This window comes from Heloderma suspectum, chromosome 2, assembly GCF_057233095.1.
Source record: "Heloderma suspectum isolate Gila_16-S chromosome 2, 16-S_ref, whole genome shotgun sequence".
Classification (NCBI taxonomy): Eukaryota; Metazoa; Chordata; class Lepidosauria; order Squamata; family Helodermatidae; genus Heloderma; species Heloderma suspectum.
The window spans coordinates 293,348,596-293,370,614 of NC_139459.1; the positions used below are offsets into that span (position 1 = coordinate 293,348,596).

General features: G+C 40.5%; 1 protein-coding gene across 4 annotated transcripts in view; it reads right to left on the minus strand.

The window, feature by feature from the left end:
- The window catches only part of IQSEC1 (IQ motif and Sec7 domain ArfGEF 1), a 576,206-nt gene that overhangs the window by 38,878 nt on the left and 515,309 nt on the right, over positions 1-22,019 (minus strand). For all 4 annotated transcript variants that reach the window (XM_084839949.1, XM_084839948.1, XM_084839950.1 and 1 more), the window contains one exon: positions 2,394-2,555. In XM_084839949.1, the coding sequence (XP_084696075.1) occupies positions 2,394-2,555 (162 nt within the window). The remainder of the gene's footprint in view (positions 1-2,393; positions 2,556-22,019) is intronic.

Sequence of the window (22,019 nt, forward strand, 5' to 3'; positions counted from 1 at the left end):
CTACAGTGCTGCAAAGGAATACAGGGAGGGAGCAGGAAAAGAAAGTGCGGGAAAAACAACCCAGGGATAAAGAAACAAACACTGATTTTTTCAATCATCTGTCAGACAAATCCCAGGTAGGACAACAAACATGGTTTAAACAAACCATTAATTAGCATGATGTGTGAACATAGGACCTTGTGTCTCAAAGTAAAGTCTCCTGCAGTCCAGTCAGTTTCTTACTCAGAAAGTCCCCCTTCCATTGGTGCTTCTCAGATCCAAGACTTAATTTCAAATACTGGTTAGCCTTAAAAACAGTTAATATCAGCGTGAACGTAGGGCAATATCCTATATTGTCACTATACTTCCACTAGCTCTGTTGTGCTAGTGAAATGGACTGCTAGCACAGCATCTAGCAGTTCCTAAAATAGCCATGGAAATGAGTGGCAATGCTCATTTCCTGAACGGGGCAAGTCAGTGGAGCTTCCTTCTGGGAGCTCCACTGACCTGTCCCATTCTGGAAACAAGTATTACCACTCACTTCCAGTTTTTTTCAGGAACAACTAGTTCCTCTTGTGCTAGCAGTACTACTTAACTGTGATTAAGGTGGGAAGAGCTGCAGAGAGGGACTGCATGAACCTGCAACCACCCTGTTCATAATCTCTTAAGAGTGCATCTGTACTGTCCTAAAGAACTTAAATATAAGCAGGCATTTTGAGAGGAGGAGGGCAGTGGAATTTGCTTTTCCATCCAAAATAACTCATTAAATGTTGTCCTAGCTTTATCCTTAGGCAAACATAATTTGGGTCAAGATTCAACTATGACACAACTAGCCAGATGACTGACCCCCAATTAGAATCTACTCTATTTCTCACTTGCTACTTTGTACTTTAATCACTGGACAATATGACTCAATTGGGAAACCTTCTCTATAGCCTGATTAACTAGGGCACACATTCACAAAATAATTAGCAATGGCTAACAAATTAAAACTAAGCATTCTTCTACTAGCTTGGTGAGCTGCCATAATCATTCCTCTCTTATTTGTATAAGCAGGAAGAACAAATAAAATTAAATGCAATGGTTCTGTCAACAGTATGCCACAGCTTTCCTGCCCTATATAAATTCACAACACAGAGCAACATATTAAAATAAATGGCATCTTTGTACCTGATATAAGCTAATATGGAAAGCTCCTGTACCCTCAGTGTTGGTTGTTTTAACTGATCATTAGAGTGGCATATTTAATTTCTTTGGCTACATTCCCATGCTCAGTTAAGTGCACTCAAACCTCACTGAACAGCCTTAAAAAAATTAATATTTAATTTATAGGAATTCTAATCACTAAAGCAAATATGAAGAAGTGGTGGTCTAGTTTTTAACCTATATGTAGATCATATGTTTTGGCAACACATCAAATATCATCAATAATATTTTCACATACAATTCCACATACAAAGCCTCTATTTGATATACTTAGGTAAGATTCCAACATAGTGTTCTAATTGAGAGGATTGTTTTTGGAAAAACATGGCTTTGGAATTGAAAATCCATGTAGTTTTTTCAGAAAAGACCCATGAGCTGGCAGGATATATTTTTGAAAAACTCTGCTTTGCTGTTCTGTTGTTGTAAGGAAATACATAGGACACATGGGTCCATAAAGAGGACAACCCACTTGCCAAGTGCAGAATGCTGCATGAAAGCACATTTACATGACTCCATTTCCCAAATAACATTAACCTCTAAATCAACATGAACTTTTGTATTCAGCAAGAATTCTTTATTAAACTAATGTATAGTTATTCTATAATTTGGGCCAATATGTAACTATCATCAAAAGCAGGTATGCCATATGCTTTATGGCACAAATTTAAAAATGTGAAGCACTTATTATTCAAATTAGCTGTTCTACTCCTGCTTGTTTTTTGTTTGATTTTTCAAAAGGGAGATGGTTGAAGTCCCTGACTAAAAGAGGAATTATGTGAGCAGTTTAGTCTGGAACAGTAGTGCTTCCTTTTTGAATGGCAGCGGATCCTCACATGTCACATCTTTTAGAAAATGAATTGTGTTATACATCAAGGAACAATAAAGGACTCATAATTAATAGACAATTTCCTTCCGCATGAACTTATCCCATTACATTTCAAATAATCATGGATTACAGTATAGGAGATAAATCCTTACAAACGTTCTTCTGGAGCAGGCTTGCTGACTTGTGTGCATGGCTGTAAAAGTAATGAGGCATTTAAAAAAAAATCATAGTTTTCTGGATTAATGCTTACACAGCCTGGCAGCTTTCCTTTTCTGAAATTGCTTTTAGCCTATGTGCAAAGCACTCAGTGAACATGAGATCCTTTAAAAGCCGCAGGATACGCACTTAAATGTATAACAGTTGCTTCGTATGTGGTACTTACTCCAATACATCCCGGTTAAACTGCTTTTGTCGATTTCCAAGGAACTCTCCAATCATCTGTCTGCTCAGTCCTTTTCTCTGTAGAAGGAAATGGGCAACTCCAACAGGCGTATCTGGCACAAAGCCTCTCTCAATCAGGTACTGGATTCCTTTTTCAGGTTTTCTAATAAAAAAACAGAAATCCAAATCCCCCATTTGCTCTGTCTTCTACATTACATTATATGGTCAGAGGGATATTGGGATGGTCTTATGGCTCTTGGACAATAAATACAAACACCTTTTAGTCTCTAATGCAAAGGTGTACACCTAGAATTACTATGAGGACCACTGCCACAATGCCAAATTAGCTGTGAAAAAGCATGATGTCACATCTTTAACCCAGTGGTGGTTGTTTTTTTTAGCGACAAGAGAGCTTCGGCTATTCGGCAGTATAGAAATGAAATGGAATGAATGAATGAATAAATAAATAACAAAAACTATATCCTATCCCTCCCATCTACTCAGTTTTCTCTCTGCACGCACCTTGATCTCAAGAGCCCCCTTCTCTTTCTTTCCCCACCCTATCTCAATATGAGGAACCTTGCTGGATCAGACCAAAGATTCCTCTAGTCCAGCATCCTGCTACCAGCAGGGGCTACCCAGAAGCCACATGTAGGAGATAGCCTATCCCTCTTGTTTGTTCCCAACATATGGCAGAGCTTTCGCCTTTGAATCTGGAGGTTTCAATAGCTACTGTATCCTCCTTGAATTTGTATAATCCTTTTTAAAACTCATCACCACTTCTCATGGACTGAATTCTACAATTTCGCATTGTGTGAAGTATTTCTTGCTCTTGTTTGACCTGTAGCAAGCAAGCACAGGGTATGGGTAATAGGGTGACAGGGCAGAGTTCAGCTCCCCTTACCAGCAGACTCATCTTGGCTAATACGATCTAGCAGGGGTGGTTGGATGGGTTCAGGGGGTGGTAAATGCTTCGCTCTGTCAGGGGGTGGTTCCTGCCATCTTGAAAGAGGCTGTAGTGTGCCCTCTCCTGAAGAAGACCTCTCTGGACCCAGAGGTGTGTGAGAACTATCGCCCGATCACTAATATCCCCTTTTTGGGCAAGGTGCTTGAGCGTGTTGTGGCTGAGCAGCTTCAGATATTCTTGGAGGAAACTGATTATCTGGACCCATTTCAGTCTGGTTTCAGACTGAAACTGTCTTGGTTGTTCTGACTGACGACTTACTCCAGGTGAAAGACAGGGGGAGTGCTACCCTGTTGATCTTCCTGGATCTCTCAGTGGCTTTTGATACCATGGACCATGGCATCTTATTGGATCGGCTCTGCAGAATGGGGGCACTGTGCTACAGTGGTTCTGCTCTTATCTGCAGGGCTGATTCCAGAGAGTGGTATTAGGGAATTCCTATTCTACTTCATGGCTATTATGTGTGGTTCCAAAAGATTTTATTCTATCCCCCATGCTGTTCAACATCTATATGAAGCCGTTGGTGAGGTCATTAGGAGTTTTGGGGCGGGGTGTCACCAGTACACTGATGATGCTCAGCTCTTTCTCCTTGTTGTTGGAGTCAGCTGGGCTGGTGAAGGTGCTGGATCAGTGCCTGGAGGCTATTATTAATTAATTAATTAATTAATTTTATTAATCGCCCATCTGACTGGTCACCCAGACACTCTGGGCGATGTACAACAAAAGAACAGTTTAAAACAATAAAATACTACATCAAAAACATCATATTTCTAAAAATACCCTAACCCATCCCAAATGCCTGCCTGAACAACCATGTTTTTAATGCGTGGCCGAAGCTCATTAAAGAGCTGGATGAGGGCCAATGAACTGAAGCTGAATCCCAACAAGATGGAAGCTCTGTAGATTGCTGTTTCTCGAGTCTGGGAATTGGGTAAGCGACCTGTCCTGGATGGAGTTGCACTCCCCCTGAAGGAGCAGGTGCATAGCTTGGGGGTACTCCTAGATCCATTTCAGTCACTGGAACCCCAGGTGGACTTCATGGCCCTGAGTACTGGGGGCCAGCTTCGGCTGATATGCCAGCTACGGCCTTTACTGGACAGGGATAACCTAGCCAGAGTACTGCACATGCTGGTAACTTCCCAATTAGACTACTGCAATGTACTTTACTTGGGGTTGCCCTTGAAGATGACCTGGAAGCTGCAGCTAGTGCAAAATGCAGCAGCTAGACTGTTGACTAGAACATCTTGCAAAGATCACATAACACCAGTCTTAAAGGAATTGCACTGGCTGCTGATATGCTTCTGGTTGGAATTCAAGGTGCTAGTGATGACATTTAAAGCCCTAAGTGGCTTTGACCTCGATACTTGAGTGAGCGCCTCCCCCTATATATGCCTGCCCGAGGATTGAGATCTGTTGGAGAAGCCCTCCTCTGCATCCCACCAGTGCAAGACATACACTACGGTGCGATGTGTGAGAGAGCTATTTCTGCTGTAGCACCCCGGTTGGGGAATGCCCTCCCCTTGGAAGCCCGATTGGCACAGACATTGGTTTCATTTTGGTGCCAAGTTAAAACATGGCTTTTAATCACAGCCTTTGAGGGCTAAATGCATTCCCTAACGTAGCACACTGTTTTAACTGTTTTAATTGTTTTATATTTTGATTGGTACTAGCTTGCTTAATGGTTTAATATGTTTTTAGCTGTTTAAATTATTTATTGTTTTATACTGTCTAATCTGTACACTGCCCTGAGATCCTAATGATATACGGCAGGATATAAATGTTTTAAACAAACAAACAAATAAAATATTCCTTTTATTGTAAAAGCGGGACACCCCCTCACTTTATATGTGAACAAATGTGGCTACTCTCGTCACATCATTATGTTACCCTGAGGTATCCAAAATTCCCCCAGGGGAATAAAGTTGGGGAGGGGGCCACAATTGTTGAGTCCTGTTCTAATGTGCTAAGTGGAAGACAGAAACCAAATGCATGTTGTAGTCAAAGTGATCCTCTCCCTTAAGGGATGATGATACTTCCAGATCAATGGGGTTTTTATTTGAAAGGAGTATAATGGGCTTGAAATTAGGTCTCTGGAAGCAAAGCTCTAACTTCATATATGTTTCACTTGAAACTACAATGAAATAGGTTTAATATTTTATTTGCTTTCTCCATTTTCTGAAAATACCAATAGGTTTCTAGGTTTCTAGATCAAGGATGAAGCTTCTTGTTCAAACAAGAGAAATCAAGTTTCCAAGAACAAGGTGACCCTACTATTTTTAGACCAAGGTAAGTCATGCAACCACAATATTTCCTTCATATAATTCATTGAAAATAATGTTACCAAATAGCCTAGCATGCTTACTCTGCTGTACTACGCTAGTAGAAATTTGATACCTAGTAAGTAAAAGAAATATGTTTCCCCTTAAAATTGAATACTGTGAAAAACTGCATTATCATCATGTCTTAAAATCAGCTATTTCTTTCCTCTGAGCAAAAAGAAGAAACAAAGGCAGCAATCCTAAGCACACTTACTAAGGAGTAAGGTGCTTCTTTGAGCTCAATGGTATTTACTTCCAAGTAAATATGCATAGGATTGCACTGTACAAGTTATGCTCCTCAATCACAATGCAGAATTCTTACTCTCTATCTGAATTCCTTGGTTCTGTAACATCAAAATGGAACTATATGTAACTATCCAGTACAACACTTTGTTCTATGGTAGAATAAATATGCACAACTTGTATTAGTAGATCTCAATCTTTAATTTTGGGGACTCACCATAATACACAGTATTATCATGCTTATGATTCAATACTGATAAGACTAAACTCAATTGCTCATCAGTGGATGTGCAGAAATATATATATATTTGAAGGCAAGTAGGTGAGGCTGCTTTGAAAAAGGATTTAAACTTAGCTAGCCCTTAAACTTAGCTAGCCCATGAACATGTAGACTATTTCACTGATCTAATGTCTGAGTACCTTCAGAGAGCATTTACAAAACTACATTTGAACACAGTGAATATGGCATACCAGGGAGACAGAGGGACATCCCAGTACTCCAGTGTTTCTGTATTTGGAGTTGTCCTGAAACTGGGGATCTAATCCAGTAAGTTTTACAACGTCCTTTGTATAATAATAATAATAATAATCATGAGTGGTTTCTTGTGCCTCTAACTGAAAAGAGAAGCGCTTAAAGTCAGGTGAACGTAATTTTTATTTGCTAAATGATATGAATAAATATGTGTGTGGCCCTCCTTGTGTGTAGCCCTCTTTGCTTTTGCTCCAAAACAAAATTAGGAAAAGACATTTAGTACAGATAGCTGTTAACTGTACAGAGGATGACTTTAGTCGATGAGATTTTATTGTTCTAGACAGTATTGGTGATAACCAATGGTAGTAACATAATTCTAAAATCTTTATTTTATATCCTGTATCATTTTTATATATTTTCAACAGTTTGTATTCTGTATTTTTCAAAGGCTTTTGGCTAAAAGCAATAAATCATACTTGCTGAACACCATAAAATTCTAAGGTTTCAAGTTCTTAGGCATATACACACAGCTAAACCTATCAGTCTAAATATTAAAGTAAAAGCTTCATTAATTCTGTTCATGCCCTGGCTACATTTTAATTCATCTCTTTAGTGATAGATTGAGGAATATGAAGAAGGGTGTTCCAAAGCAGCATTTGTAAGAAAGAAATATATGGTCAACTGGAGAGAAGAATGCAAAAGGCAAAGACCAAATTAGAAATGGGTATTTTCATTAGCACAGTTTTTATCCCTTCAAAGGTTGCTGTTCAAAAAATGAATGTATAAGCACGCGTTTTTGAAGAATATGACTGATATATAAGAATGGAGAATATGTTACGCTCTGGAATTATTTCCAAGTAGAAAATGGTACAGCAGAAAACTGAAAATCCATAAAAGCAGGTTGCTTACCTGTAATTGTTATTCTTCAAGTGGTCATCTGTGCATTCACACATATAGCCTCTGTGCCTGTGCGGAGCCTCGTTCTGGAAACTTCCATAGCTGAGGAAAACACTTTTGGCGGGAACCCTCTCCCACCGTCCACTGCGCATGTTCCATCAGGTTCCCGTCCATCTCCTCCGTTCCTTGAGACCAACTAACTGATCTCACATCGAGGAGAGGTTGTTCACTCCAGCATCGACAACAGTGATGACATCGACACCATAGTGAGGACAGTGGGTGGGTTGTGTGAATGCACAGATGACGACTCAAAGAACTACAGTTACAGGTAAGCAACCTGCATTTCTTCTTTGTGGTCACTGTGCATCACACACATGGGTGATTAACAAGCTGACTTACCAGAGATGGGTACGTGCCCTACTGAAGGTCAGGATGGCAGACAGAACTGCTACAGTCCTCTCTAGCATGCACATCGAGCTGGTAGTGAGAAATGAATGTTAATGGCCTCGACCACGTCCACATTGCAGCTCTGCAGATGTCTGTTAAAGATACACCTCTTCCAAATGCCATCGATGTCGAAACACCTCTAGTTGAATGTGCTCTAACAGGGCCATCTAAGTGTAATCTAGCTAGCTCATACGCTAAAGTGATGGCATGTACAATCCAAGCCGCAAGATGCTGTGGTGACACCTGAAGACCTTTCTTTGGACTCTCATAACATACAAAGAGTCTTTTTATTTTCAAAATGTCTCTGCTCTTGCTTTCTAGAACGTGAGTGCTCTACATACGTCTAAAGTATGAAGTGTGGATTCCAACTGAGATGATGAAGAAGGAAAAAGGGTGGGCAAAACAATATCTTGGTTTATATGAAAACTGGATACTATCTTATGTATCCATAAGATCCAGATGAAGTACTGCCTTATCCTTATGAAAAATGAGGTACAGAGGATCTATCCTTAAAGCACAAAGTTCACTAGACCTCTGTGCCATGGTGGTGACAATTAGAAATGCTACAGTCTTAAATCCACCATGGCTAAAGGCCCAAATGGTTTAGAAATTAACATTTTCAACACAACCAATAAACTCCACTGTGGCACAACAGTTCTAACTGGAGGCACCAGATTCCTGAGTCCTCACAAAAACATATGTACAACAGGGTGTGTAAATGTCAAAAAACCCTCAATAAGCAGATAAAAATCTGTAACAGCCACCAGGTATTCCCTGATCGACGGTAATTAAAGTCCCCTCTCGAACAGCTTATGCAGGAAGGTAAGTATAATGTCGAAGGGAAGAGAGTGTGGATCAATGTCCTCCAAGGCCACAAATTTAGAAAATGCCCCCCAGTTGTTTCTATAAAAAAGCCTTGTGTTCGGTTTTCGAGCCATCTGTAACACCTCCTGCACCTTCCCAGATAAAATCGCTACAGCGGACAGAGTGTCCAACTTGTACATTTGAGTGTGTGTAGGTCAGAGTGATGGACCCGGCCACTGTCCATTGTCAGTAACAATGGTATCGAAAACCACAGCTGTCTGGGCCACCATGTGTCCATATCAAAGTAGAGTTACATACAGTCCCTCCTGATCTTTTGCAGGGCTCTCGATATCAGAGGAAATGGTGGAAACAAGTAAAGCAGGTTCCCTGACCACTGAAACGAAAGGCATCCCTGAGTGACTCCTTTCCCAGTCCTCCTCTTGAGCAGTACTTCCGGCAAATAGCATTCTGAGCCATTGCAAACAGGTCTATAACCGGTGTGCTCCATCTGTGAAAAATTTCCTGAAGGATGACCTCACCAGCTGCCACTTGTGAGATACTTGAGGAGTTTGGCTTAGAGCGTCTGCTAAAAGATTGTCCCTGCCTGGTATATGGAGGGCCGTGAGGGTGATGTTCCTTGCGAGGGACCAGTCCAACAAATCTACTGTCATTTTTACCAATGTCCTCGATCGGGTGCCTCCTTGTTTGTTCAGATGCCAGAGGACTGTTGTATTGTCTGTTAGCACTTGGACATGCTTGTGCGTGAATTGTATCTCAAACGACTGAAGTGCCTTTTTTAAGCGAACAGCTCTAAGGCACTGATGTGTAAATCTCTTTCAGTGTCTAGTCAAACTCCATGTGCCTGTAGAGATCCACAGCGAGTGCCCCATGCCAGGTGAGAGGCTTTGGTCACTAACTCATGTGTCGGTATTGGCAGTGAGAAAGGCATCCCCTGATTCAAATTGAGTGGGTCCATCGACCACAGCAAGCTGTCCACCACCTTTCTGGGGATTGTCAATCTGACCAGACAGGCATTGTCTGTTGGCTCAGATGTGCAGAGGAACCAACTCTGTAGGTATCTCATCCGGAGCCTTGCGTAGGCAACTACATACACTGTAGTTTGTATGGTGAGACTTACAAGTGAATGCAGCCTGTCGAAAGGAAGATAAGCCATGCTGTCATAGAATCCAAAATTGCCTCAATGAACGAAATTCTCTGAGTAGGATTGAGGTGTGACTTGTCTTTTCAGTGAAAAACCCAGGACATTTAGAAGACTTCTGATCATGATGACAGCCCGAGAAAGAAGATTGTTGGATGATGCCACTACTAGCCAATCGTCTAGGTAAGGATATATTTTTATTCCAAGGGTGCAGAGATAGGCACAAACTACAACAGCTCACTTGGTAAAACCTCTTGGAGCTGTCAACAAACCAAATGGGAGCACAGTGAATTGGAACATGTCCATCTCCATCATGAAATGGAGGTATTTTTGATGTTTCTGAACTGCAATACGGAAATATGCATCTCTGAGATCTACCACTGCAAACCAGACACCTTGAGTCAGAAGAGGCATTATTGTGGCTAACATTGTCATTTGAAATTTGTGGTGCGGATGAACAAATTGAGATTTTGAAGATCCAAAAGAGGTCAATGTCCTCCATCTCTCTTCGGTACTGTGAAGTAGTGGGAAACGCCCCCATCTGTTGTCCCGAAAGGAACAACCCTTCAAATAGCACCCTTCCTAAGAAGGGTTTCCATCACCTCCCATAGGACCTTCAATGGAGTGGTAACCTTCACAATATTGAGAGGAGGGAGAACTTCGTACTTTTGCAATATCTGAACTGGACAATGTTGAGAACCCATGCATCAGAGGTTATTGTCAGCCATACAGGTAGGTGACGGGAGAGGACAGAACCAAACATTGGATGCATGGACGTAAGAGGAGTTACATGTAGGTCCAAGTCAAAGCCTCCGTTAAGAAGAGGAGTCCCCCTTTGGGTGGGAGGGGCGAAAGTGGTTTGTTTGCCGCTGATGCAGTTGTGTCTCAGATTGAAAACAAGGAGGCCAGTCCTGATGTTGCTGGTGTTGGTGAAAAGGTTGCTGTCAGTACCATTTTCCATGTTGATATGGGGTGTATTGGGTCAGTTATGACATTCCCATCTTCTTTGCCATCTTCTTTGCTTTCTGTATGGCATCCATAGCCTCATCAGTTTTAGTGTTAAACAGGCCCTCCTCATCAAAAAGAAAGTCCTCTATTTGGGATTGTGCCTCTGGACTTAGTCTTGCTGACCGAAGCCAGGCATGTCTTCTAAGGGCTACGGCCCCGACCATAGCTTTCACAACACAATCCACTTGACATCGTGTGGTGTTGATTTGTTGACGCAACAACTTTAACGCTGCTGTGTGAAAAATTCTTGCCAGTTCTCTCTGCTCGCCTGGAAGGTAATCACAGAGAGACCCAATCTTTTCCCATAAAAAAAGTTGATAACGGGACATCATGGCTTGGTAACTGGAGACTTTAAGCCCCAGAGCTGCAGATGAGTAGAATCGCCTTCTCAACAGATCTAAACACCTTCCCTCTTTATCAGCCGGAGAGGCGTGGATTTTCTGAGACTTGCTTTGTGAAGACTCAATAATAACTGAATTAACGTGAGGATCCATTAAAAAAAGCCTGTGTCCTTCTCCTGTATCTTATACAGAGATTCTAACCACTTTGAAGTGGGGCCATTGAAGAAGAGGCCTTTCAGGAATCCTTGACCATCTCTAATAGAGTAGGAAAAACAGAATAGAGACCGGTGCTGACGGCTCAGTATAAACCACGTCAAAAACTAGGTTTTGTAATTTCTCTGTAGATTGTTGGGTCTCCAATGTTGGGTCCCCAATGACTGTGCCATCCGGAAAATTTGATCCGAAAAATGAAAAAGATATTCCGAGGAGGATGCACCTTCCTGTGCACTCACTACATCATCTGGTGAAGATATCGAGGAAGGGGCCGTTGAAATTGAAGAAGAATCAGATTGGTAATCTTCTATAGATTGTGGGGATGTAACATCCTCGTGCATCACTGTACTAGGGACCTTTGGAGGGGACCTGGAGACATACGCCTCACAGGGAGTGATGATTCTTTATTTCCTGTCGGACAGTGATTTCTCAAAGAAGACCACTGAGGTGGTACCAGGGGGAGAAACGAATCCTCCTGTTGTGGTTGTGACAGTGATGCCTCTGGTACCTGAGCATAATGTGGAGAGGTGGCCCCAAGATAGCAAGTCCGTTCTAGAAAAAAAATCTCTAGAATCTCACCAATCACCATTGGCATAACGCACTCGAGAAGGATGTAGTCAGTCATAAAATCTACTATATTCCCTTACAGGTGAATGCGACCTATCACGTCTGTCCCTTTCATAACGGTCGGCATAGGGAAAGTCAAACCTCTCAGATCTAAATGACTTGGGAGAGAACTCCCTTCTAAGGCATTCTCTCGGTACTGATAACAAAGGCGGTTGCATAACCTGAGGAGAACCTGGAGGTACTGATGGGGGCAATAGCTCCCTTATTTCTTCCTCTGAGGCTGATGCCACTCGCAAGCACTCCTGCAACAATACTGATGGGGGTCTTGGTACCAACAGTGATGTCGATGGAGCTTTCACAATGGGAGAATCCAGCAATGGCGGTGGTGGTGGAATTTGAGCCAGCTGAGCCATAGTCTCTTCTGAGATTTGTACTTCACATGTTTTAGGCATCTTACTCTTTTTCGCTTCAGTAGAGGTCTTAGGCATCCTAGCCTTTTTTGCAATCTTCTTCAGTGTAGAAACAGCAAGAGAGCGGCCAGGCGTAGGTGGGTCTCTCTGGCCCATGGTTAAAGTTGGGGACTTAGAGAGCTGAAATGAAGACATTTGTGAATTCCCTGCCATAGCCACAGGCTGTGATTTGCCAGTCTTTGAATTAGTATCCACAGCTTCTAGTGCCTTTTTCCACAACAAAACCTTTAAGTAGTCTGAGCGATGGCACTTTATTTGCGTTGTGAAATTCATACAATGGCGGCAGGTTTCTACCACATGAGCTTCCTCCAGACAAAGCAAACACAAAGAATGTCCATCAGTAGGGGGTAGTTTACTGCCGCAATGAATTTGCAAATGGGGGCCTTAACAGCCATACTTGCCTCTTGGCGATCCAAGATCGCAGAACAAAAAGATCTACAACAGCATTAGCTACTTTTTTTTTTAGGAGAGAAGAGAAAAAGGAGAAAAAGGAGAAGAAACTATTGAAACTACCTCAGCTGTAACAGATATTTTTTACTAAGAGGAAGTCCCTGACAAAGAGTCCTTTCAGAAAGGCGGTCGAAAGAGAACTGAGATGGGTGGGAACCTGATGGGACATGTGCAGTGGATGGCGGGGGAGGGTTCCCGCCAAAAATGTTTTCCTCAGCTATGGAAGTTTCCTGAACGAGGCTCCGCACAGAAACAGAGCCCATATGTGTGATGCACAGAGCTCACGAAGAACCAAAGAAAACTGCTGACCTAGCTAATAATTTACAGCAGCTCCCTCCTACATAGGCTTTCACACATAGCCAACCTGGCGGAGTGTCTGAGCTTTTCTCTAACTGTTCCCGCTTCGCTCTGCGACAGACACTAGCATCCTTCAAGTCATGCCCCTCACTCTCCTCCTCCCCCGAAACCTGGGTTCTTACAGAGGAAGAAAGGGTTCAGGCTGAGCCATCTGTGAGCCAAGGTCTTGGGAAGAAGGCCTTGCCATCTCTGAGCTCACCAGGGAGGGAGCCTCCCCCTGTACTGACTGTTCCCATTCTGAATCTGAGCTACTAAGCATCTCCACATGCTCAGATTCATTCCTGACAATATTGGAATTAAACAATATGAGAGGCAGTGTGGTGTAGCAGAGTGTTGGACTGGGACTCAACCACGAATCTCATTGGGTGACTTTGGGCCAGCCACTGACTCCCAGTCTAACCAAACCCACAGGGTTGTTGTGAGGATAAAATGGAGAGCAGGAGGACTATGTGAACTACCTTGCTTTCCTTGCAAGAGGAAAAAAAGTGGAATATAAATGTAATAATAAATGATAAAATAGGCCATCTTCTCCATGGTAAACAAAGGGGTAAAGACACTATTTGCTAAGTGATAACTTATCTTGGTATGCATGTAAGCAGTTGGTGAGCAACGCATCTGTATTGTTCTGCCAAATGGTAAAGATAAACTTACCATACTTATGCACCTGATCCAAGGCAGTACAGAAAAGATTCACCTCACCACTTGGAAGGACAATACAGATGACCAGCTTATGAAGGAGTTCCATGCATACATTCCACGGCAAGTTACCACTGAGATGTGGACTGCAGTCACATCCATCAAGGTGGTACATCTGCATAAAATATTCACTCATCCATCCCACTCTATAAAAAAATGGGAAGAGCGCTATTGTGACTTTCTCATGAGCAAACGGTTCAGGAGCAGGAATATATAGTCCTATTTTTTCAAACTAAAATCCCGGCGAAAATACTACAGATTTAAGATACTCTTTTGAGTTTAGAATTAAAATATTTTTACTGATGTTGCAAAATTCAGTCCCAGCTCCATGGTCAAGGGGGCCTATAGCAAATATGCACTTGGTTGACTCTTTACTATGCCATGAGTATATCAAGCAGCAGCAACAGGCATCTCAGAACTCACCATTTAAAATTTTCCACAATGCCCCAGAGTGCCCAACACAGTGTCACTCCAGTGCATTATGGGAATTTCAAAAGGTGGCTTCCCAGACCTGTCTGCCTGGCACAGTGAACCCCAGTAGTTGCCTGATGGTGCTACATGCTGATGCTGGTCCTGGGTACACAGCACTTCAGCAAACATGAGCTCTGAAGTGAGTAACAGCCAATAATAATACAGCGGCTTGTATTTTCAGTGGGGAAGCAGCAGGTTGAAGAGAGGTGCTTTACTCTCCCCTCTTCTCTACAACCCTTCCCCCAGGCTATTTTGACCCCATCTGAGTTCCTAGATAGGAAAATAAACCCTGCTTGGAGGGCTGGGGCAGGAAGGAAAGCAATTGGTTAAGTACAAAGCATTAAGTATCCCTTCTCACCTGCCACTTCTCTGGTGAAAGTGCCCTCCTCGTTCGTTCACACAGTCACATTATTCAGAAAATATGGAGTTTAAAACCTATGTTTCCTGAATATTTAATTCTATTATTTTATTATTGCCAAAAAAGGCAGAATGAAAGAGCATTTGGAACAGTTTGCAAGGCAGCTTCATATTCATTTCTTTCATTGCTTCTATTATTTCATGTTGCTCTACCTAGAGTAGAAGAGCGGCATTAAAGGGTTGTTGCTGTTTTTCAAGACAAGTGATTGTTTCTAAATCTTTTAAGAAGGAAACTCTGCCCCACCGCAACTGTTACAGAACTAAAACCAAATGACAACTCTGCAGGAATTATTTACAATAAAGAAATACAAACAGCAGGTGAAAGGCAGGAAACTAGACAAAACAGCAGAGCTATCTACAGATACACTGATGGCCATCTTGATGAACAACCTCCATTTCAAATTAACCTCTTCTTGTCATGAGCACCTAATTTAATTGGTGAATGCGGAAGAATTGTCGGCTATTTTTTATTTTTAATATATATACCGCTTATTATAATAAAATCTCTAAGCGGTTTATATGTAACAATTATTATGAATATTATACCATAAGACCATTGTTTCGGCTACAAAAACTAACATGACTACCCTACTGGAAATTCAAACTGATGTTGCTTATGGAATCTCCTGGTTTATTCTACATACGGTGTAAGTGACTTTGGAATAGGCACACAAAAATTGTACATAGCCATGCCATGCTGATTAATTAGGTAAAATATCTAAAAGACACAATACCTTTATTAAGACCAACTAAAATGTCACAAAGTCATGAGCAAGTTTTTGAGTTCTTCAGAACTCCTCTACAGTCTGAATGTTAAGCAAAACAATATGGAAGAGGAGAAAGTCCCAAAGCCTGCAGTTTGCAACAGTCTTAAGATGGAGTACAAGAGCTGTTAGGCAGCTTTAATTAGCTTAAAATCCATTAGCGCATAAGAGAGGTAAAGTTCTACCAAAGGCTTCTGAGACAAAGAAAAAATAATGGCTGCCTGTCATCTGACTCTCAGAATCTGCCTAGGAGTTATTGAAATGTAAAGGGAACCCCCACACCCATTTTTTAAAATGCAGCCAGTATTTCACTAAACGATCATGCCTGAACTGATTCACACTATGAAACTTTACAACTTATTACAGATTTGTGTGTATTTAAAAGGAGAAAGTAACAAGGTGTTTCTATGTAATGTTGTTGTTATGGAGTAATCTGAATTAAAGTTGCTGTTGTGCAGTAATTGTAAAAATACTCTTCATATTAAATTCTCAATAAGACGCCATTCAATTTCATAAAAATATCTAACAGAAATTGCTCACATTTATTCTTCTATATCATACTGTATGTTCTTCTGAAGAACAAATCTGACATACACTGGAAAGGCAAGTATAGTTAAACCCTTTACACTAAGGGTTTGCAAAGCTTATCAACAAACACCAGTGTCTGGTAGAGAGTAGGCACAGTGCAACACATGCCAAGGGGACCTAGGTCACCATTCAATATACTTTAAGCAACTTCCAATTTGTCTTTGGAAGTATGTCGACTTCCGGTAGGAGCCATGTCGCCCTGGCAAGCGTCCTGTTTGAGGAGGCTCTGCAGGTCGCCTCCTCAAACAGCTTTTAAAAGGCTGAAAAACCTTTTCATCTTCCCCTGGAATTAAAAGGGGAAACTGGAGTACCATCTGGATAAGATCTTGGAAGAACAACTCCTTTTGTAGAGCAGCAGAAAAGCTGGACTCTAAGGTCAGTTTTCTGGGGCATCATCTACTCAAAGCTGTTTTGAAACTCCTATGTAATTAGGAGACTTCAGGGCTGACGAGTTCCAAAAGTACTTATGAATTAAAAATACCAACAATATCTGAGGACCTGCAAAATCTGTTGAAGTGACTGTTTGTTTGTAATTTTACTTACTTGCTTTCTTTACGGAAGAGGAGGATGGCAGCATCAAGTGGAAAGAAAAAAGCCACGGGACCACCGCCAACTCCCCCAACCCCTCCCTTGGCAAAGGTTTCTAGAGATGCTGGAGATGTAGAGGAGTTGCTAGCTCTGATAAAAACTTTGTCTTCTCAATTAGCAGAACAGGCTAAGAGGCTGGATACAATCCGAGATTCTATTACTAACCTTCAAGGGGCTGTGCATTTAATTAATAGTTCTTTGCAAAAAATGGAATTGAAGGTTAATGCTCTCCAAGACCAGGTGTCTGCACAAGAGATGGCTATGCATGCCTCCCATAATATCCTGTTTGCAAGAATTTCCCAACTGGAGGCGTATACTCGGAGAACGAATCTGTGTATCCTTGGTATCAAAGATCTGCCTGCTGATACAAGTCTGTTTAAATTCTTGGATAAATTTCTGCATGAGCTACTCGCTCTGCCATCTGATTATTTATTTATTTGATATTGAGCATGTATACTGTGTTCCAGATGAACTTGAGCACACTCCAGGAGAGAGCGGAGGACAGGAAGGCCTGGCGTGCTATGGTCCATGGGGTCACGAAGAGTCGGACATGACTTAATGACTGAACAACAACAACAACCATGTTCCAGGTCCAGTTTGTGGCACCAAAGGGACTGCCTATACTGTTATAGTTAAATTTGCAAGAGTTTCCACAAAAAATTATATTTTGCGCTTGGCAAGGGAAGTGGGAGAACTTTTTTGGGAGCCAACACGAGACAAAGTTATGCTATTTCCGGATTACACTAAAGAAATCACTGACAAAAGAAGGCAATTTACCAAGGCGAGAAATCAGGCAAGACAAATGAATCTTCAATATCATATCAAATATCCTGCTATATTTTGCATTCTTTTTGAAGGCCAGATGAAAACCTTTCCAAATCATGAAATGGCGGAGGCTTGGCTAGCTGGCATTCAAAGTAAGGCACGGGAGACATCTTCCCCAGCCTCATGAGCTGGGAACTTTTCAATTATCATTCTTCTTTGGATTTATTTGGGTTATAAGGTCCGGGCAGTACGCCAGTCCAGAGGACTGTTTACATATATCCCCCTTTTCTCTCTTTCTTTTTTTTTTACATTAGACATGATGTACTGTATAATAAAATTCCTGTGTGTGTATAGATATGTATACATTCATATATAGATATAGAAATGACACAATCTAAAGTATAGATAGCATAAAGTTATTATTATTACTTATCCTAATTTCTTTCCTTTTTATTATTACCATCATTATTATGAGACTTTGATTAGTAATATTTTTGGCTGGTTAAATTGTTAAGCTTTAGTATTATATGTTAACTGAAGGGCAATATATGGTTATTGGAAATGAATTGTAGGCTTGCTCCCTTGCTATAAGACTGAAGATATGATATTGAAATGTAAGGTTGATGTGCTGTATTGAATTGTAATATTGGCAATGTTATAGGTATAACTTTTAAGTAGAATGATACTTGGAAGTTTGTGTGTAATGCAGTTTATATTTAATCCTTTTAAGTAACTTTAAGTATTTTTTCTTTTTCTTTCTTGATTTCTTCTTTTTCCTTCTGTTCTTTTTTTTCTTTTTCGTTATTGCTGTGTCCTCTTAAGAATACGGTATTGTTGGAAACTGTAGCTAATGACTAGATTGTTGGTACTGTTTATTTCATTTATAAAGATAAAAAATAGAATAAAAAGTATTTTCAAAAAAAGGGAAGTAGTCCCACTTTGTCCAATGAGAACTACTTCCAAGTAAGCAAGACACAAGATTGTAGCCTTAACTGGAAGTGCTCCCAACCATGTTCAGTCCAAATGTAACTATTCCTCTCCACAGTTAATCTTTGGGAAGAGAGAGAAAAAGAGTTTTGCACATTTGACACAAAAGCTGGCTGTGCATGGCGATTATTATCTTCCCTCATGTCACCAAGACACCATACTCACAAACACAATTTATGAAGCATTTTTAAAATAAGTTTCCTTTAAATAAATAGGCGACGAATTAACAGATAAATGTACAAACATTCACACAGTGCTTTTACAAATAAAAATTTAGAAGATAGGCAGGCAGCCCACCTTTAGCATAGGGAAAGGAAGATGCCAGCATTTGCCTTGCTGGTATGGATACCTATAATTTCAGTTGTGAAGCCAGCTAACCTCACAAGTTGAGGAACATGGTATGAATTCTCTCCTTATGTCTGTCTTCACCAAGTGTTTCAAAGAAAAGAAAACCCCTTTTAACTCTTCTACAACACACATCATAGATTGTTGATATATGAAGATTTCCAAGCAGAATTCCTCAAGCATGTTGAAATATTGGACTAATAAGCATATTAACTGAAAACTATAGTTCCCCCCCAGACGCCCACAACAAGCACTCATTTTAACAGAAATGCATCTCTTTCAAACATTATGGTGTTCATCTGTACCTATTAGGGTTGCTACACAATTTAAGAAATCTTATTCAAATAATCATATGAGTTTTAGTCTTTGATTTATTTAATCAAAATAAATTGCAAGAAAAAAATACTTTATTTTTAGGTTGTGAATGGATGTGCTACAGTAGGTATTATCTTGAGACAGTCCCTGTTTTCCCACCAAGCATGGAATGTTTCTTTTAAGATGCCATTTGCCACCTGAACTTTTTATAAATAGCTGTATTAAAAATACATACAACCAGTACAAATGTGTCAGAAGAAGGCCACCCTAATGGGTTATGTATCTACTTTTAGAGGCAGGTGCAGTGGAGTGTCACTCTTGCTGCATTTGCCCATATCAGGAGGATTATTCTTTAGCTGTTGTGTATATCAGTTGAATGCAGATTCCATGAATATGAAAAATGTTCTAGGTCAGAGGTGGCTCATATGGTTCTTTTTTTTTTTTTAATGGAGCCCTGGCTGCTGTAGAAATATTAAGAATTCCAATGTTCATTATTAAAAAGTACTTCACAAGGGCAGAGGTATAAATCAGGGGTGGGCAACTTGCGGCCCTCCAGATGTTTTGGTGTACAACTTCCATCATCCCTCACCACTGGCTATTCTGCCTAGGGCTGATAGGAGTTGTAGGCCAAAATATATGGAGGGCCACAAGTTGCCCACCCATGGTATAAATTCGTGCTGCTCTTACTATGCAATGTGATCCACAACACCAAATAAACTGCGTATTTGTAATTCATACTTGATTGTCATATTCCTGGAATATGAGTGGTTCAGTATGTGTCTGAAGAATGAGGAAACCAACTACACAAGAAAGCTGAAGTGGAAAAAGTGAATAAGCTAACTCATACAGCAGGCAAACAAGATTATTGTGTAATGTTCCTAATCTGGGTTTTCAAAACCTACCACATCATCACCAAAAATCATACATTTCTTCTGCTTTGATACCCACCAATGAAGTAAAACCACTATAATATCCTGTAAAGACCAATCTCCCCTATATATTAATATTATATTGTTTTAGGATTAGATTTATATTAACTGCCTCACACTGACAAGCCAACAAGTGACAGGGGATCATCTGATAATTCCTCATAGGTCACAGTTATTTATCTGTGCAGCCTTTTATTTGTGGGACCACAAAAGGGGTGTGTCTGTGTCAAAACAAGACACATCAGCAACCACTGAGGATGATACACAGATCAATGAGGTAACCAGGACAGGGAGGAGTAATCTTGTATCAAGTTTGTTGAAAACAATATAATCATATTTAAAAGTTTAACCAAACTGAATGATTTAACTAAAGTGAATGTTTAACCAAACTGAAAAGTATGGAAACCTTCAGCATGTTTTCAAAGCAGGAAAAGCTTGAATATTTTGTTTTTGCTACAATTAATTCATCATTAACAGTGATGTGATTACTTCAACTGCAGGTATTAAATATTTGAAGTGCCACTGCCAGGTTATTTCTTAAAGAAAATGAACTATTGTGCAGCTGGATAAAAGGAATATTAATTTTGTTTAGAATTTTATTGAAACCGTACAAGGCAAATTATGTACTAGGACATTAGGAGCAGGAGCAATTCCCACAACTATCTCAATTTTTTAATAGAGAATTTTACAGCTATTCTACAAATTGCCTCATGAAAAGTCGGACTTTTCAAAATGTGATAAACTTGGCATAGGGTTGCTTTACATGTAATGTCAAACCTTGTATTGGTGTTATGTAAGTGAGCCCCCACCAGCACACTCTCCCATCCCGTAGGATGCTCCAATTCTCTCCCTGATTTTCAGACAAACCATAGTTTACCATTACAACCTAATAAGTTTGCACTTGCCCTCCAAACCAGAATAGGAAATCACTTCAAACTATACTTTCCAATTCTGGTTTGAAAGGTAAGCACAAACAATAGTTTTCCAATTCAGATGCAAGACCAGACCATGACTTTCCTAGAATGGGGAATGAGCTGGATGAGGGAGCACATGACCCTGAAGCTCACTCATGTAATACCAGGCCATGGATGCTGATGCATGTGAAAGAGATCACAGAAAATATATTAGTAATCTAATTACACCTATTACATAAGGCTAAATTTACCATTATTCTAAGTATTCAAAGCTTCCCTCCACCTGTACAGGCAACCTGACCATAGTAAAGCTCAGGTATGCCTGCAGTTGTGCTACAATCATTGGGTCTGCTGTGGCTGCAGAAGCAACTGCAACTGTTCTACACCAAGTAAAAGGGTGCCATGGCTTTTCAGTTCTGACGAGAAGCTATTGCAATTGCTCCCAGCAATCACAACAGCATCAGTTCTTGCATGGCTGCTGGGACATACAGTCTCCAAACTCTCGGAACTCCTTTGATTTGCTGGGATGTTGGTGTTCATGTAGGATGGATACCACTGTACTGTACGGAAGAGCAGAATGGTAGATTATGCCTTTATTTAGCTCCAACAGTATGATAAATCCTTTATGGAACATATTGGGGGCAACTGAAGGGTAAACAAGAATGTGCCACCAAAAAGAATTAAAAAATGTATTACTTCCAGATTATATAAGTTTAAGTACATCTTACTCTTGTACTAGTCTACTGCATGACTAACAATATACAGATATTTTTAAAACCACTATTTATTACCATCTGTATTAGTTCCACACTGTCCCATGTTTATACATTGCGTAACATGGAAAATAAAGTGGATGTATAATGTGAAAGAGATATTCTGACAATGACCCATTCCTCTATCTGAAATACTAACCTAGCTCAGACAATACCGAATAAATTAAATGCCATGCTCAGTATTAAAACTATCATAATTAATATGTTTTAGATTTTGTTTTAGATGTGAAGAAGTCAGGTCTCAAAGAATATATGCTGAAGGACATTAAGGCAGTCCTTGGAAAAGCAAGTGAATTGTTTCATCCTACTGTATTTTTTGGACAGCGCAAATTACTTTAGTAACTGCTAATTACTATCAAAAATAT